The sequence below is a fragment of the Botryllus schlosseri genome, chromosome 15 (assembly GCF_051294905.1).
Source record: "Botryllus schlosseri isolate E-star chromosome 15, Bs_hap1, whole genome shotgun sequence".
Classification (NCBI taxonomy): Eukaryota; Metazoa; Chordata; class Ascidiacea; order Stolidobranchia; family Styelidae; genus Botryllus; species Botryllus schlosseri.
The window spans coordinates 10052123-10070765 of NC_137250.1; the positions used below are offsets into that span (position 1 = coordinate 10052123).

Sequence of the window (18643 nt, forward strand, 5' to 3'; positions counted from 1 at the left end):
GCCCATTTGCAAAGTAAATCCTTGCCCATTTGAAAACTTTCTTGCCCATTTGCAAAGTAAATCCTTGCCCATTTGCAAACTTTCTTGCCCATTTGCAAAGTAAATCCTTGCCTATTTGAAGAGTAAACACTTGCCCATTTGAAAAGTAAATGCTTGCCCATTTGCAAAGTAAATCCTTCGCATTTGAAAAATTTCCTGCCCAATTGCAACTTCAGAGAAAATCAGTGCGGGAGGGGGTGTCGATCAGTGCGGGAGGGGTGTCGCCGTATTTTTTGGGGATGAGGGTCCTCTTGGCTAGTGTCCAAGTATGGGGGGGGGCGCTGACCCCACATTGTCGTGAGTTTTGACCACGATCGGATTTCGCCGAATTTGTGGGAGGCGGACTCATCTGGGTCTTGCTCGACTGGGGGGCTGACCGCACCAACTAATTCTGGATTTGGATTTATCAAAATTGGTGGTGGTGATGGGGGATGCGGGGGTCGCATTTTCGAATTTGGATTTCGCCGAATGTGTGGAGGGAGGCCTCATCTGGGCCTTGCTCAACTGGGGGGGGGCTGACGACCCCACCATGTCGTGAGTTTTGACAGCGCACCAACTAAATCTGGATTTGGATTTATCCGAATTAGTGGTGGTGAATCTGGCGATGGGGGTCACATGGTAGCACGAACTAACTGACGTCCGTTTTGGATGAAGATCTAGATTTTTTTATTTGGATTTGGATTTCGCCGAATTTGCGGGAGAGGACCCATCTGGATCTGGACCCTGTCGCGATTTTTGACCGTTCTTAGCCATTTGCAAAGTGAAATCAATCCTTACCCATTTGCAAACTTCTTGCCCATTTGCAAAGTAAATCCTTACCCATTTGTAAACTTTCTTGCCCATTTGTAAAGTAAATCCTTACCCATTTGTAAACTTTTTTTCCCATTTGTAAAGCGAGAGCACCAACCCTATCGAAAAATTTAGCGGAGCCACGCCGCACGCTAAATCAATTCTTATATTAGTAGAATCGCGATGAATTCAAATTACTAATCGAAACAACTACAAATGACAGGTAACTTCATTTACTTGACTTGATGGTACGATTGGGTCGGTGGCCAAATCGGACGGAAACGGGCAAGTCCGAGAGGTGAAAGGTCGCCATATGTTGCCATGACGAAGAGTAGCGTCAAGCAACGCGTAGCCTTTTGTTATTTGACGGCGGCTAAGCTTGTCTCGCTTGTCGATCTGTCCACAATTGTACCGCTCGCAGTCACCGCCTTCAAGCTATATCTACTAAGACATCAATTTTGCAAGTTGAAATGCCGGAAGAAGTGCTTTTAAAGGCGGAGGAAGCCCCTCGTGGTGTTCCAGTCCAGTCCCTTGGCACCAAGGAGCATTCGATTCCGATTAACACGGGCGCATATACTGCTGTCGGCAACCCGACGTCTGGCTACCGCACTGCTAAATACACGCCGGAGGAATGGCATCAGAACAACTACTCGAAATATTACCAGTCTTTCACGGACAGAGACCATGCGGAGAGGGTGCAACATGAATCAAAGAAGCTTGCAAACGAGACAGACGCACAAACAAATAGGTATGGGTATCATCTTCAGAATTGAAAAAAAAAATATTTATGTACTTTATTAACGCAGAACGCAATCTGATGTGACAAAGAAGCTGGGTGAACGCATTCATGATATAAACTTCTGGAAGTTTGAACTCAATAGAGAAATTGAAGATGTACTCGCGGAGACTGAACTGCTATTCCAGCAGAAGGTAGTTCGAAGTTCTAGACACAGATTTTACCTGCAATAGCTTGTACTTTCATTTTCCAAATATATACCTATATATTTTATACATAGTAGCGAGATAATATGTAGTCTAAATGGTCTGCGACTCAATCCTAAAGTATATCCATTGCCATTGGGTCTATCATAAATATGTACATAACAATAATCGATCATGTACAGTTGCACACTGATTTTTTTCACACAGAAAATTAGATGGTTTAAATGTCTAATGGGAAATTTTGTGAATAGTCTGTATTTACCAAGATTATGAGGCTTGTGTCGAAATGCTGTCACCTTTCGCTAACAAAATTTTGTTTTCTTCTACTCTTATCCATCCGATTTGGAGCTACTAATGCTCAGTCGAATACCTAGTTGTACTAAACGCTTCTTATCAGATATGTGTTCCTTTCATGCCTAGTGAAATTCCTGAAATTGAATCTTAAATGTATGAAGTTGTGAAATAGTTTCACCAACAGACCAATACTGACTATATCGTCGCTGGAAAACCAAACAGTCTTATATCCATTTTTGGAAATTTTGACTTTGACCATATAATTTGGACATAAACCAGTTTTGTTTCCAATTTACCCTGGAAAGTCATGTTAATATATCCACTTTACTAGAAATTCATGCTAATTGGGAACTTGAAACCCTGTTAAAACGATTGATTTATGTCCAAATAGTGGTAGAAGAAAAAAAATCAAAAAACGAAAAATGGGCATAAGACAGTTTGGTTTCCAGCGACGATATAACGCTGCAAGAAACAAAACCAATGAATAGAACTGTTGCATACAGATTTGCGACTTGAGTAAAGAGTGATTTTGCCAGCTATATTCCAATAATTTAAATGTTCACAGTTATCCATATACCTCCGGTAAATTCACACTGTTGCTACATCTTGTGTATTTTTTGTGCACATACGTTCATCTCCACCCTGTCTTTGAGTCCATACAAATTCAGGTTCGTTTGGACAAAGCCTTGGATGCTACCGAGATCCCAATGATGATCGCAGCAGACAATCTTGAATGCCGCAGTCGAAGACAAGGTCCCGACCTTGTGAAAGACAACGTTGAAATACAACTTCTAAAGGTACAGACAAAGTGCCTAAAAGTGCAAGTGCCCAAAGCGTTTTAACATCATTCACCTTTCAGGAAGTGGATCTGATTAAATCGGTACAAGACCTGCTGAAAAGAACGATCGAGCAAACTGAAAATCAGATAAGGTAAGCGTAAGAGACTACAATCTGGAGTTTAGTTAGGTCTCTCAGTCTAATATTGATTTTGTCGTGAAAAAAATTCTCATTTTCAGAATGAACCGAGATGCGAAACAGAATTTGGAACTGGACTGGAGTGATAAGCTTCACGCGTACAACATCGATGATCAGTGCGGTCGATTGAACAATCAGTCCACTGACATACAGTATCACCACAATTCGGCTAAATTTGAAGACAAGTAAGTAACATATCTTCAACATCTGTGTGCTATGGTATTAAAACTCTCTTCTTGAACCAAAGCTCTTCGACTCCCGAAACATGGGCGCAGTACACCCACGACAACATCGTACGTGCGGAGCGTGAACGTATGGCCTCCATCAATCTGAGATCTCTGATCGACAACGTGCTGCATGATACTTCCGATGACATGCGCGAGCAGTGTAATTGCGTCAATGAAGCGTATGCCAAGAGAGCCGAAGAGATGAATGATGCAAAGACCAAGCTGGAGAATCATTTGCAGAAGGTTATTTTTACATCTATAATGATGCATTATAAATACGTTATTGAAATCGGGAGTCACACCGCTGCATTTATTATAGGTTTTGATCGAGATCGGTAATCAAGAGAAGAACATTGCAATGCTGAAGGCTGCCATTAATGACAAGGAGCCGCCAATGCAAGTGTCGCACAAGAGACTCCATCACAGAACCTACAGACCGGGAGTGGAGTTGTGCCGTGATCCTGTACAATACAGGTGTGTATAATATCCATTATCTTATCATGTACGTACACCAAACGCACAGTTTAAACTTGCATCTCCACAATTGCAACTGGGTCAATGCATGATAACTTATCGGTATGACTCAAGTTGCAACCTTGAAATTGAGGCGAATCGAAGAAATCTTAAGGTCACTTCAGTCTTAACTCGTAAATAACCTACATAAAGCCTCATCTTGGAATAGTAGTAAGAGCTGCCAGCAGTCATGGCAAAACCATTTTAATTCAATAACTATAGCAGACGGGTGTCGGGTATGTGCATTATAAAATATCAGACATTATAAGTCAAATTTATTATGTTAGGTATATTGAAATTCTGAATGAATTATTGTGGTCAAGTCAAGTAAGGGGCACTTTTCCCAAACCAAATTTCAGGTTCTGGATATTGAGACACAATCTCCTTGTAGACAAGTTTTTATATCCATCGCACATTGTATCTGTCCATTTTTTGTTGACAGTGTCTGAAATTCCCATAAATTTTGTAAGATGTGATAACTGAAATTTCTTTCATTAGACTCGTGTCTGAAGTCGGTGAAATAACTCAGAGCATCGAATCTCTGAAGCAAAGATTAGCCGAGGCAGAGCGTTCACTACAGGATCTTATGGATACCAGAATGGCCCTCGAGAAAGAAATTGCCGTGAAATCCAACAGCTTGTTCATCGACAAGGAAAAAAGCATGACCGTTCGCACTAGATATCCTACTGTCATCAAATTAGCCGGGTATCAATAAACTTCAACGTTGTGCAGCTCCTTTGGAGTGTCACAAGAAGCACTTTTATTGTTTGTGATTTCCTTTTCGTTTTCGTGTTGGAGCCTATCCACACTCCAAAAGAGATTAGACACTCTCGAACTGCTGCGATTCTGCCAGAGTTCTACTGTTGGGCGCCTCTACAATTGCTTTTACTGTACCTGAAACACTGCACTTACCAAGTTCTGACAAAGAAGACATATTCTGGTTCTAATTGTGTTTGAAGCCATTTTGGAAATGTACTGCATGCAGGTGTTAGTAGATAAATAAAGCTTGTAAAACGTAAAATCCATTGTCCTAGATCTGAAAAGAAACTGCAAGGCGCTTTGCTGAGGGTATGGCAGACAGTGCTGTTGGTGTGCTTGTTAGAGAGGGATTTATAGATACCTTATCTCATATTTCACTATGAACAACCTGAAAATAGCCATACCTGATCACCGAGGTCATCTTTTGACTGGACTTAGCTGTGGCTGTCCCTAAAATCATGTGACAGTTGATTCCCCTCATAAATATATGGTACTAATCTTACAGAGCGTTTTGACCTGTGTTCGAGATTTATCACATATATCAATCTAGTTTTGAGTAATAAGTTTAGCTTTGAAACATTGTCAGACAAAATATTGGATGTGGACAATATTACAACTATAGGGTTGAATTTAAAACGAACATGATTTTTACAGTTTTTTTTAGTCATGACGTCAGGAATCATCAATTGTCGCGTCACAGCGGAACGAGCACTGTCATAAACAAACGGAAAATATCTTTAATCGGGTCTACATCACATTTTTGCGGTCGGCAATCAGCATCATAAGAATACCCATTCCGTATCAATGATCTCGATATCAAGTGCTAAAATTGTTGAACCGACGACGCTGTGGAGGGTTCTAACCACTCCACATCGTATGCTATACATCGATAATTTCGGGTGCAAATCGTCAGTAGGCTGATACTACATGTTTTTTTCGAAAGTATTTGCACAGTTATATCATAGCTTTTATAAGAGGCTAAGGTTACGGCACAATTTAACAATAAATTAAAAAAAAAACATGTTTTAAAACATCATTTGTTTCAAGTGCAACTCTAATTACAACGTCTGATTTTAGTTGGTTACGTCGCTATGACTCCGCGACGCAACGTCATTATACTCTTGCGAAGATTCCCCTTCGAATTTCTATCTTCGCTACGTCTCCGTGTGCACTGTGTACTTGTGTGTCATATTTATATTCTACATTTTCACAGAACAGCAGGAGCGTACGATAAGGTTTTGGATTTTCTAAAGTCCTAAAGAAGACAAGGTCCCCGCCTCGCAAGGTCGCTGATTATATTCAGAGGTGGTCAAAGTAGTCAAGAAAGCTACTCAAGTAGAAGTAGAAGTAGCGATGAAAAATTCTACTCAAGTACGAGTAGAAGTACTTCTTCAATAAGCCACCTAAGACTACTTGAAGTAGAAGTAGAATTGACTGACTTTAAATCTACTCAAGTAAGTAAGTAGTTTTGAAAACAGTCTTAATTCGTTCGCATGGACTGTCAAAAGCTGCGAATTGAGTTATGCGGAAGGTGCAGAGACCTTAGATCGTATTGATGCATCCCAGGAGGTGTGAATTTTCGACAGAATAAGCATTCTTCAGCATCATGGGATGCAATTTATAGTATTGATTTGAAAATGCGATACCAACCATTTGTTTACTAGAAGACCCCGTTTTAGAGAATATCATGGCATGGTGCCCTACCCCATATTATAAGGCCCCAAGTTTAGGCGAAGAGCAATAGGCTACGTAGGAGCTGTATCGGATACGGTTTCATCACTTTGCGCGATAAGTATGCGTTAATAACAAATATTTTGGATCGTAAAAGTTATATTTAGTGTAGCTTTATTTTCGGAAAATAGAGGTATTGCACTTGCTTTCATGCTTTCATGCTTTCATATATTCAGCACCGTAACTGCCGCACCCTAAACCCCTCAATTGGGGGGGGGGCGAGCTCAAAGGGGGGCCCAGAATTATTTCGTGAATTAGCATAAATCATGGATATTTTTTGAACATTTATGCAACTTTTTCAAGTGGCCATGTATCTTTATTATTGGGCATTGGGCCATTACCGCCCCACGACCCACCAAGACATACAATCAAGTTTTAGGCCATATAGCATGCGACTCCAAGAAGTGTGCCAGAACGATCGACAGCGAGAAAACCTTGGCCGAAAGTATCTATGCCCTTATGCTGACCAAAGATTTCGTGATATATACAAAATACATATAGGTTTAATTGTCCATAGGCGCCTAAATGACTGGCGCCGAATGTTCCTGTCTTTGCAATCTGAACCTCACAAGACAAATACCATCCCGCTGGGAAAAATTGTATGCTAGTGAAGAAATATCAATTTGAAATCGTGTGCGACTCTTAGTTTAGAAGCCTACGTTTGGGCGATTCTATATTTTTTGATATAGCAGACTGGAAGTCACAAAATAACATCATGTAACGAAGTCATATCAACGTGTCCGCCCGTCCGAAGATGTTTAATTATTATTTACGGGCCCTCCCGTTTTGAAGACTCTTCACTCAGCTCTACCGGTAAATCTAGCTACGTGAGTAGAGGGGACAATAAATTGATAGCATAGGCTAATATGCAATCGCCGATCTGATTGACCGATTTTATCATAAATTATGGAAAATTTTCGCGTTCCGCGCTGGCTCACAATACAGTACAGATGATTTCGTGACAAACGCGAACAACGTTATGGAGGGGTCGTTTCATCACCCTATGGGAGCCCAAGACCCACGTTTTGGGGGGCATGACGAGGTGCTGTTTCGTTCCTACCAACGGGTATACGCCCGAAGATGTTTAATTATTATTGAGTGGTCCTATACCTTGTCAAACACACCTCCCTCAGCTCTACCGGCAAATCTGATTACGTGAGCAGAGAGAAGATAAAAATTTATAACAATATATATGCAATTCCCGATAATACTCACCGATTCAGTCATGAATTCTAGCAATTTACCGCGCTTCGCGCGCTTAGGCGACAAAAGCTGATTCACCATACAAACACCCAGCGCATATCATAAATAGCGGTAAACAGGGTATCGCCGGAGGGGGGTCTGGGGGGCTTCGCCCCCCATAAGTTCGGTCTATAACCCTATGGGGGGCCCACGACCAAAGTTTTTTTTTTGGGGGGGGGGGGGGCTGGCAAAGTGCTGCAGACAAAAGAACTTAAAGTAATTAGAACTCAAAATATGATACTCGCAATTGAAAGTGAAATACAAATACCACTTCTAAAAAGCGGAAAATATATTTCATGTCTTTTGTCCATAAAGCTTCAAAGGTGATCTGCTAAAACCGGTGTAACGTTAAAAAAAGCTGGATTTTGCAGATTAGCAAGACACGTAACGGGCTGCTAGATTACGATATGATATGTAATTGCTAGATTGCGAAACGGTAGTTTAAAACGTTATGGTGGGCCATATTTACTCTGATGAAATATTTGATATGGGCGACAATGCGGTGTGAGCGGAACCAAGCCATCCGGTAACTAAATTTTATTCACTGATACTTTCATGAAAACATATTTGTCACTGCATACATAACTACTGTACGCGAAGCGCCACAGAATTTACGTGATTTACTTGACTTTTATGAATATTAAATGTTGGTAATCCGTGAAAAAAGCCCCAAAATTCCTCAGGCTATCTTTCGTTTTGGGAGATTAAACTACTTCTACTTGACAAACTGAAAATAGCGAAAAGTAAGTAAGTAGATAACAAAATATTACGAAGTAGAAGTATAAGTAGAGAAAATCAGATCTAATTGAGTAAGTACCAGAAGTAGAGGAAAACTACTTGAGTACTTCGAAAAAGTAGAAGTACTTCGTTACTGACCAGTGACCACCTCTGAATATTAGCCTACTGAACGAATCCGATATGTCGAAGCCGGTAACGAGGTTCAAATGATTCTATCAAAATCTCCCAAGGACATCTCGGGTTATACCAGCGTGTACTCAAAGGTGGTGTGGACTGTGGACACTCGGAAAATTACGTGACTGTCAGTTCCAGATGTCTTTAACGACTTTTTAATTGTCGAATGTCGATCCGCCTGCAACAGTAATTAAAGGCAAAGTCGCTATTGGTGTTTGTTGATTTTGACTATGTTCCATATAGAGTTGGGCGACAGGATTTAATATGTTATATTTTGATGCTGTCATCTAGCACTGTACCAAGTTTCATTGCTGTGACTCGATGATTAGCGCAATAATTTCGCTGTCGAAGTCGAGTATCTGGTAGATCAGCGCGCACTGACATATTGCCGACTTCGATGACGGAATTATCTAGCTAATCATTAAGTGACAATCCTGAAACTTACTGCGAAGCTGGATAACACAACCAAGATGTTCCGTACCGAATTTCGTCATCCATCTCGGTATGGAACACTTTCAAAACTCACATATACCGATATCAATTTTGTGAAAATTCCTTATGTTGTAGGCTCATTGCCACATCAGCGCGCGCGGACCCTGGATACTCGACTTTGATAACATACTTACTAATGTAATTATTGGGTCACAGCCTTAAAACTTGGTAGAGTGTTAGATGCCATCATGAAGATATGTAGTACGAAATTTTGATATGCATCGCCGTATAGAACGCACTCAAAATCTACACATACCAATACTGTCTTTCGCGAAAAATCAGTTATGCGGTAGGCCACTAGGCTCTGAAGGTCAGATGATTGCATGTTACACTGAACCAATTTCTGCGGGTGTGACTCGATGTTTAAGATAGTAATTTCGTTATCTTAGTCGAGTATATTAGATTGAGCGCTGACCTGGCATCTAGCCTACCGCATGACAGATTTTTCACAAAAGCCGGAATTGCTATATGTAGGTTTGACAGTGCCGGCTCGTCCTATAGGGCAACTGAGGCATTGCCCCACCTAATATTCTGTTCAATAACAATTCGTTACCATTTATAGACGCACACCAATCTATATATACCGAAATCACAGCGAAAATCGTATTCTTCTTGTCCTTTCGCTTGTAAATACCCATATATAGCGAAGTCTCTGCGAAAATCGAATTCTCTTCCGTATTTTCGCTTTGCGAATGCCTAGCCGGGGCATGCCCCGGTAGCGCTCATAACAAACTTTCACTGTCTATTCTCTCAAAGCCGCGCACAATAAAGAAACGGTGATTTACTCTCTCCTATTCGTAAAATGGCCGAGCAAGCGGGGCAAATATGCCTGGTCGCCCCTAAGGTGTGATGTAACAATCGTGTCTATATCTGAACTCGATTACCGTAATATGCGTTTAGTTGGCCTTTGCTGGTATAGGTCGATTTTGATGGTGTTTCACACCATGAAAACTCTTGAAACTTGGTATGTCATGTCGTGTTGGGGGTATTTAACACTGCCGCAAGTTTCAGGGTTTCTTCTTAAAGTTTAGGGTAGTAATTCCGTTCCGAAGTTGAGTATGTGCTGATCCGTCATGTATCGCAAACAGATTTTACTCAAAAGCCGGTATTGGTATCCATTGATTTTGACGATATTCAATACTGAGATCGGTTATGAAATTTGGCACGGTAAGTCTTAATGTTAGTATCGAACGCTGTACCAAGTTTTAAGTTTGTCACTGAACTGTGTTAGTGGTAATTTCGTTTCCTAATTCGAGTGAGAGCTGACACGTCATTTATCGCTAACAGAAGCCGGTATTGGTATCTATTGATTTTAACGATGCTACTTACCTAGATCCGTCATAAGCTTTTGCACGGTATGTCTTGGTTTTAGTATCGAACGCTGTGCCAGTGTTGCCAATTTAGCGATTTTCGCGCTAGATCTAGCGATTTTTCATCCGGTTTAGCGCGAAAAAATATGGATCTAGCGCCTAGCGATGAATCTAGCGATTTTTGAAAAGTATTTAGCGATTATTTAGCGCCTTTTTACCGAAAATAACTAATGAAAATCAGTTCTGGCCGACGACGGCATTGACTTTACCGGCCACCAGAGTGCGGATTACGATGATAAATTATAGATTACTAACCTACGGATAGATACGCAACTCCCGGCGGTTACGCATGGGCAAACAGTCTCTCTTCTTGCTGAGTAATTTAAAAGTAGCATAATTGACAGTGCTACATCTGGCGACCTGAGCGCTGAGATTTAATAAAATTGGTCTTGATCGAAAGGTAGTGCCGCAGTGATTTCGAAAATACAAATTAAAATCTCGTCAGGACAATGGAACCACCCCGAAACAGCCCTCAAAGTGCGAAAACCGGCATTGCTCCAACAATGGCACCATCGCAACACAATGAACATAACAATGACCAATTTCGTCCAGCGATTTTTCTGATCAATGCCGACTTTGGGGCTGTCTTGAGGTCGCTCCATTGTCTTGACAAGAATTTAATTCGTATTGTCGTAATCAGTGTGACACTAGCTTTCGTTTAAGACCAGTTTAATTAAATTTCATACCCCGGGTTGGTCCTCGGAATATTTCCTTCAAGGCCTCCACTTATAGTCGCTGGCAAACTCGGTTCAAGTCGTGTTGTGTCTGGTCAACTCGTATGTCGTGTACAAGTGTGTCAAGTCGCGTGTCGTGTTCAAGTAGCCTACCCCAACACAGTTCAGAGATGTCAAGCGCATTTCCACGGTACATCGCATCACGTATTCACGGACGCATCGAGCAAGGCACGCTCATATAGTGAGCGGTTATGCTTGCAAACCTGGTCAGTGGTGACGCAGAGCGATCATTGCGCCAAGCGATCTGCTTTATAGAAATGCACTGCACGTTTTGTCCCGCTTAGAGATGGCTCGTACGTATTATTAACAGGAAATATGATAAGTGACTTAGGACCCAGACGAGTAAAATATAGTTGAGAAGAATGTATTGATATTATGGTTCAATTTAACACCTTTAGCAATCAATGCAGATTTAGCGCTATTTTTTAGCGCTTTTTTCTCAATATCTAGCGATATCTAGCGATTTTTAACACCAGTTTTAGCGATTTTCTTCCATCCGGAGTTGGCAACACTGCGCTGTGCCAAGTCTCAAGGTTGACGCTCAGTGATTAGGGCAGTAATTTCGTTATCAAGGTCGAGTATGGTAGAGATGTGCTCCGATCTGACACTTTAGCATACAACGCATTGCGGATTTCACGCAAAAGCCGGTGTATCTGCGGTAACGTTAACTGAGATGATGATATCATTCTCAGTTTGCATTCAAATATTTACTTTGATATGATATTCTCCAATGTCAATTTCACCGTGAAATTGTGGCCTTCAAGCCATTTGCTCACAACCACCGCTGTCAAGCGCGATAGCTATTTCGTTTTCGATGGCGGCTAACAGCTGATCACTTGATCAGCCTATTCCTCAGTAAATTTTGCGCAAAATTCGGTGTTGGTCTGTTCGCATTAATTTTGACAGTGTACCATACCGAAAAGGGCCATGAGACCACTTCTCGATGATGTCATGTAACAGTGTACTAAGTTTAAAGCTTTCATCCACGTATTTATTCGGTAATATATTTTCCAAAGGTGATTTCGCAGCAGACCTATAGACAGTAATAAAGCCGTATGTGTCGTGTTACAGTCTCCAGTTTCAAGGCGAAAATCTCCTATGCTGTACCGAGACCGAATTTACGAGGCTGCTATTCTTAGTTCTTCAGAATGATGTTTTGGATTCAATATGACAGGCCCAATCTATGAGATAACAATTGCGTATCTGTCCGAACTCGTTGACCTTTCCAGTTAGGCTTACGTTATCTCTCGAGTTATAGTCTTTCCAGGTCTAGTGCGAACATGAACCGTGTTGAATCTTTGTTCCGTACGCCGTTTACGCAACCACACTTAAGTCACAGCTCACCAGCGGACCTCTCGTGGCACATACGTTAAAATCACTGTTGCCGGCAAATTCATGTTACCGTACCATCATTAAGTTACTGTTACTTGTTTACGTTGGAAAACGCCATTGTGACGTCATCTTAATAAAAAGTCGCTTGCAGCCCTTGCCCCACCACCCGATATTGTCACGAGCCGCCACTGAGGTTTGAATATGTTTTATTCCGCGGTGGATAACAAAATGTTGTATTATATATCTTGGCGGAGACATCTAGTACTGTATCGAGTTTCAAGGCTGTGACTTAATAATTATACAGTAGTACGTATGTTATCAAAGTCGAGTATCCAGGGTCTGCGTGCGCTGATTTGGCATTGAGCCTACCGCATTGCAGATTTTTCGCAAAAGCCAGAATTTTATACGGCGGTGGATAATAAAATTTCGTATTATATATCTTGATGAAGAAATCTAACACTGTACCAAGTTTCAAGGCTGTGACCTAATAATTATACAGTAGTACGTATACGTACGTTATCAAAGTCGAGTATCCCCAGGGTCTGCGTGCGCAGATTTGGCATTGAGCCTGCCGCATAAATGAATTCACGCAAAATTTGATATTGGTATTTGTGAATTTTGAAAGTGTTCCATACCGAGATGGATGACGAAATTCGGTATGGTATATCTTGGTAGTGTTATCCAGCTTCGCAGTAAGTTTCAGGATTGTCACTCAATGATCAGCATAGTAATTCCGTTATCAAAGTCGGCAATATATCGGTGCGCGCTGATCTACCAGATACTCGACTTCGACAGCGAAATTACTACGCTAATCATCAAGTCACAGCCTTGAAACTTGGTACAGCGTTAGATGACAGCATCAAAATATACCATACTATAAATCCTGTCACCCAACTCGATAAGGAACATAGTTAAAATCTACAAAGACCAATAGCGACTTTTCCTTTAATTACTGTTGCATTCGGATCGACAATAACTAAGTCGTCAAAGGCATCTGGGCGTGACAGTCACGAGATTTTCGGAGTGTTCACACCACCTATGAGTACACGCTGGTTATACTATACAGATTGTAGTCTCTATAGTTATTACGGTTACCATATTTTTGTGAAGCAAATTCCGGAGATTCTTTAGCGCCCACTAGCGGATTTAATAATGAGGTATATCGCATTGTCTGTCAACATGACGTCACACTAGCAAAGCATTGCCCATCGACTGTACTATACAGGAATGGAGTGGAACCACTGAGCTATATAAACACTGGAGTGCGCTACTCGCGATATTTACGTTGTCACTAGAAACAGTTGCATTGTGGGGGATAGGCTGGACGATTTAGTGCAGGAGCTTATGGAAAAACGTCCAGTTCTAAAATATATTTGATTCGTATTGGGTTTGTAGTATTTTATACGAATGGAGCTTTGAATGAATAATCATCGTAACATTCAGGATTTGTTTCAGCCCAATATCTCGTGTTTATATCTGTGTTATCTGTGTATTTCGACATGTCGAAGATATAAGTGGTTTCGACTGTTCGTGGTAAAATAAGGTTGTCTATGTGTCATCTTATGTATTTTTTGTGGTTATATTCCTGATGTAGATTGCTTTACTCGTTGTATCCAGCATATTTTACGTGTACAGAAATAACCAAGCTGTCAAAAGATGTATAATACCAGTTCAGTTATCTTTCAGATATATGTATCTATATGAAGTAAAAGCATCTACGATTGTCAGCTTGAAGTTATTATCGGAGCGTGCCTCGGAATTACCTATCCTGGATTCAAAATCTTCATACTTCAATGGAGCTGATGTGAATGCTATAACTGCCAGCTGTGAATATTGCTGATGGAGAAAATTCAGCATCATGGGACATATCAAAAGGCACTGCTGAAATCAACTGAATGCCATTGTGGTTATTCTACGTATTTATTGGTTCAGCGTATTTAAATAAATCCAAAAAAGAGAAAGTAAGGATATGTCTGCTATGTGTGGCGATGGGGTAGTGATTTCTGTAGAAGTGACTGAATGAGTTCATTGAATGAGAGAAACAAGAAACGCATGGGTCCTTATTCAGATGTAGCTAGAATTGCCCAATTCACAGTGAAATTGGGGCTATGTTGGTTGTAACAGCAATCTGTGCACTTTGGGAGTTCATAATAAATATTAATTTTATCGAATCAAAACGGCACAAGATACAATCTAAATGGCGTACATGTATTTTATCATAATTACACCGTATTTTATCATAATTACACCTATAGCTACCCATATACGTGTGTACATGAAGCTTGGCTCGTTTTGCACTTTCATGAAACCAGAAATTAGTTTAGATTCAAAACCAACTGGAGATGTGAACATTCCAACTCAGTTTTTCTGCCCACGATACTTGCCTACCCTACTAGATGAAGCACTCGAGCCTGGCTTTAGATCAACCATTTCTGTGGTCACACGCAATAACGCGCTGTACTGCCTCGTCACACGAAATACCGCGCTGTACCGTCTCCTACCAAAATGCTGAACTCTCGTTTTCAGAAACACCAGCTTCGGTTATGAGAAACGAATTTTTCTATTATAACAACAACATAAAAACAGAGATAAATTAATTGTTATCGACTTTACGTCGCCTTCGGCGTAATTAACGGTGATCTGAAAGTCAAATGTGGGATAAGTTAGGGCTTAATATCTGCGAACGAGGTATAAGAAACGAACCGATTCTGATCTTAGTTCCAATTTAATGGAATAATACTGAAGCGTCATTGCAAATGATTGCAGTTCCTTAGAGTATTTGACTCCTCTTCCACCAGCTTGTAGCTTCATACGTTGCAAGAGCTCACTTGGTAGACCACTGAATTTTTGTGACATTACCTCCACACACGAATCGCTTATCAAATTGTTCTTCTTAAGAGATGCAATGACCTCATCCAGAGATTTCACTTTTTTTTGCAGACGGTATGTTTTCATTCTGGCTGCAACCAGCCTCTTTTTAATTTCTGCGACCCTACGGCGTTGCTGTTGAACGACTTTTCGAGGAGACGTGTGCGCACAGTAGCTGTGGTCGTGAAGAACTACTTCAGGTTCAGCGGTTTGTGCTTCATATTGCCGTTTCTTATCTGGAACTGCAGAAGGTCTCACTCGTCGGTTGTTTGAAGCCTGAAATTTGTGAATTTTATGTTAACTAGGGCTAAAATAAAGGTATAGTAATTGGAACTCAAACTTCATAACTATATAGTCACTGTCTAGTGTCTATCGTACCTTTGGCCTCATATATTTTGGAAAATTCAGAAATCTTGTCGGCACCGCATTCGTCCTTAAACGAATTCTCCCGCCAACACGGTAAATATCACTTTCTGAAAAATGATTAGAGCAGATGACCGACGATCTTGCTGGCTCCCAGTCTTTTCTTCTAATACATTCTATCCATCTTTCTTTCAGGGAATCATTGGTAGGAAAGCTGCGTTGTAGAGAACATTGTATCAGTTCACAAGTAATTCTATGATACGAAGCACACCAAATTGACCATTCTCTGTTATGAACGATGATAAAAGTAGCAGGAACATATGTGAAATTATCTTGTTTGATTTAGATATATCTGTTACTTTCTACCCCAGAAGGATAAACTATTAGGTAACCTTTTAAATCTAAAGCCAAAGGAAAACCTAAAAAAACATCTTACGAGACAAATCGAACGTCTCGCACGTACAAAGCTATAATGAACTCGGCCACGGAATTAGCAATTTGAACTTTAGTGTGAGCATCTGGCACCAGAAATATAGAATTATTACTCAACTATGCTGGACAAAACCGTGTGGCCCTCAATTATACCTTTCCTTCTAGTCCTAACTCCAACCTTCACGACAATTTTAAGCAAGGATTGAGTACTAAGCAAGTTATTGGCTGAACTGCCCATACAGAATACAAACAGTGACCTGGCTGGTCATGCTATTACAGGTATACTGATGAACTGACATGGTGCTGAGACTGCTGATATAGTCTGATATGCTCTGATCATACCAACATCCATATACTTGTGACAAAATGTTCTGGTATAATGACACTTTAACATGGCCTAATCATTAATGCTGTGGCTTATCTGGACATTGATTAACTGTGATGGTCAGGAAATATTGAAAATAGAAACTGATTCTTCAAAGATAGTCTTGCTGCCCTGCATATTCTGCCATTCACTCACCGGTGAAATGTTCTTGGATGCCGACGCTTTACCAAAGACTCTTCATCGCTACTACCATCGCTATTACTTCTCATATATGACTCCGTGGATATCTTTTTCTGCCTTTTACTGCACCCATAGGCGCAACAAACGCTACCACCAAAACGAGATGTCTTCGACATGTCGAAATACACAGATAACACAGATATAAACACGAGATATTGGGCTGAAACAAATCCTGAATATTACGATGATTATTCATTCAAAGCTCCATTCGAATAAAATACTACAAACCCAATACGAATCAAATATATTTTAAAACTGTACGTTTTTCCATAAGCGCCTGTACTAAGTCGTCCAGCCTATCCCCCACAATGCAACTGTAACATGGTGACAACGCAAATTTGCTTAGCCGGAGATGGCAGTAGTTCGGGGCTTGAGTGGAACATAGGTCATGAATTGGGCCATATGTAATGTGATGGGATAATCGATGTAACTTCTTGGGCACTTACTATATGCATCTTGTTTGTTAAATTTTATGAATGAATTCTGTCAATAATATTGATTCTTCCATTTATTAGGCTACTATAAAATGCACCAGCAGGTTGCGCATCTCGTGATTTCCAACATTTTATGGTCGCGACCTCATTTCCAACTTGACAATGTTCCGTGGCACAGCTTAAAACTTGATAAGGTGATAACTAGAACATTTCAGCTTGCCCAAAATTACTCACGGCCTATTTTGGAAGCTGATAACGTCCAACATCTTCGCGATCCCCAGATAAAGGCAAACGACCCCAAGATGTGAAACCACTGTCTGTGACTGAAGCATCCAATCTGCCTTAACCAACTCTAGGAATATATCGTTAGCTTAACTGCGATTACAATTAGACTTATTTCAGTAAATGATGGTTATTTATACTTATTTTTGATTGCATTTTTTGCGAGGGTGGTGCCTGGTGCCCATACTATAATATCAATATACTTGGCATTACCTCGCCTACTTCAAGCCTTCAAAATTCCGGACATTTGCGCATATTTTAGAATTTCCTTCCGGAAGCAGTTTTTTCAGTGAAATTCCGGACGTATGGCAACCATAGGTTATACGCGCTTTGCTAGTGGTTCTCAACCCGGGGTCCGTGAATAATTTAGGGTGCGCAAATCCTCCAAATTTGTAAAATGGATGATAACCTACTTCGTATTTTTTTTTAATTGGAGAAATCACGAGGCAGTCTCGCTTCATAACTGCGAAAGTTTCATAGCTCCCATAATCAGAATGGCCGTCGAAGATGAATCATACTACTGTGCAAGTGTGCAAACACATAATAATTGTCAAATCGCCAATAGCCTACTGATGGAAATATATGGTTGTTCAGAGATGTTTTAAAAATAATAGCTTGCAAAAATCCATATTCTCATGCGATAGGCATAACCACTATTCCAGAATAACTTCCAGAATAACTTCCAGCTGATCTGCAAGATAAAAATGACTATGCTGGACGTTATATGTACATTCAAATATGTTTCTCACTTTTGGTGTCACATATGCAGCGATCATACTCAAAGGTGGCGTCGAAAGCGTTATGCTTTATTATTACATTCGCCACCGCTTATATATTTGTGGAAATGGATTTTCGGCAATCAATCAATCAATCAGGTTTATTAATATTTTCATCGTTTCAAAACATCACAAGACTGCGATACAATGAAAAGATAGGAAGGTATCGAACCAACTTGGAGTAACCATTACGATCAGACACCCACCTTAGCTTAGGCGAAGTAAATAAGAGGCATGCGCACTCAATGAAAAGTAATGCAGAGAATATAAGACGCAAGCGACAAAATGAGGTGGCATGGGGCGGAGGGCGAGGTCGATGTTAGGTCGTGGTCCGGTAATCCTGAAGACTGGCTAGTATTGATTTAGACGAAATTGCTTGTATAATTTCGACTTGAATGCGGACATGCTCGACGACTGTCGGATAGCCGGCGAGATGCTGTTCCACAATTGGGGTCACTCGATAATATCTGATAGACGGTGTGGATTTTCAAGACCCGGCCGCGTATTTCAAGAAATCTAGCTACATAATCCGCTTTGAAATATTACAATTATTCGCAAGTTTTACATAAAAG

General features: G+C 40.7%; 3 protein-coding genes across 3 annotated transcripts in view; 1 reads left to right on the forward strand and 2 right to left on the reverse strand.

The window, feature by feature from the left end:
* Positions 1 to 18643, reverse strand: part of LOC145457734 (ubiquitin-like protein 3) — a 245928-nt gene that overhangs the window by 38465 nt on the left and 188820 nt on the right. The window lies entirely within an intron of this gene.
* Positions 1182 to 4800, forward strand: LOC145457358 (tektin-4-like). Its single transcript, XM_080335554.1, has 8 exons — positions 1182 to 1576; positions 1635 to 1758; positions 2733 to 2861; positions 2924 to 2994; positions 3081 to 3224; positions 3287 to 3509; positions 3586 to 3740; positions 4278 to 4800. The coding sequence occupies exons 1-8, from the start codon at positions 1299 to 1301 to the stop codon at positions 4492 to 4494; spliced, it is 1341 nt and encodes a 446-aa protein (XP_080191680.1). The 5' UTR covers positions 1182 to 1298; the 3' UTR covers positions 4495 to 4800.
* Positions 13890 to 18643, reverse strand: part of LOC145457722 (THAP domain-containing protein 1-like) — a 474772-nt gene continuing 470018 nt past the window's right edge. Inside the window, exons 2-5 of the mRNA XM_080335999.1 lie at positions 16535 to 16739; positions 15598 to 15796; positions 15055 to 15495; positions 13890 to 14991 (exon numbers count right to left, since the gene is read on the reverse strand). Of these exons, the coding sequence (XP_080192125.1) occupies positions 14893 to 14991; positions 15055 to 15495; positions 15598 to 15796; positions 16535 to 16695 (900 nt within the window). The 5' untranslated portion in view covers positions 16696 to 16739 and the 3' untranslated portion in view covers positions 13890 to 14892. The remainder of the gene's footprint in view (positions 14992 to 15054; positions 15496 to 15597; positions 15797 to 16534; positions 16740 to 18643) is intronic.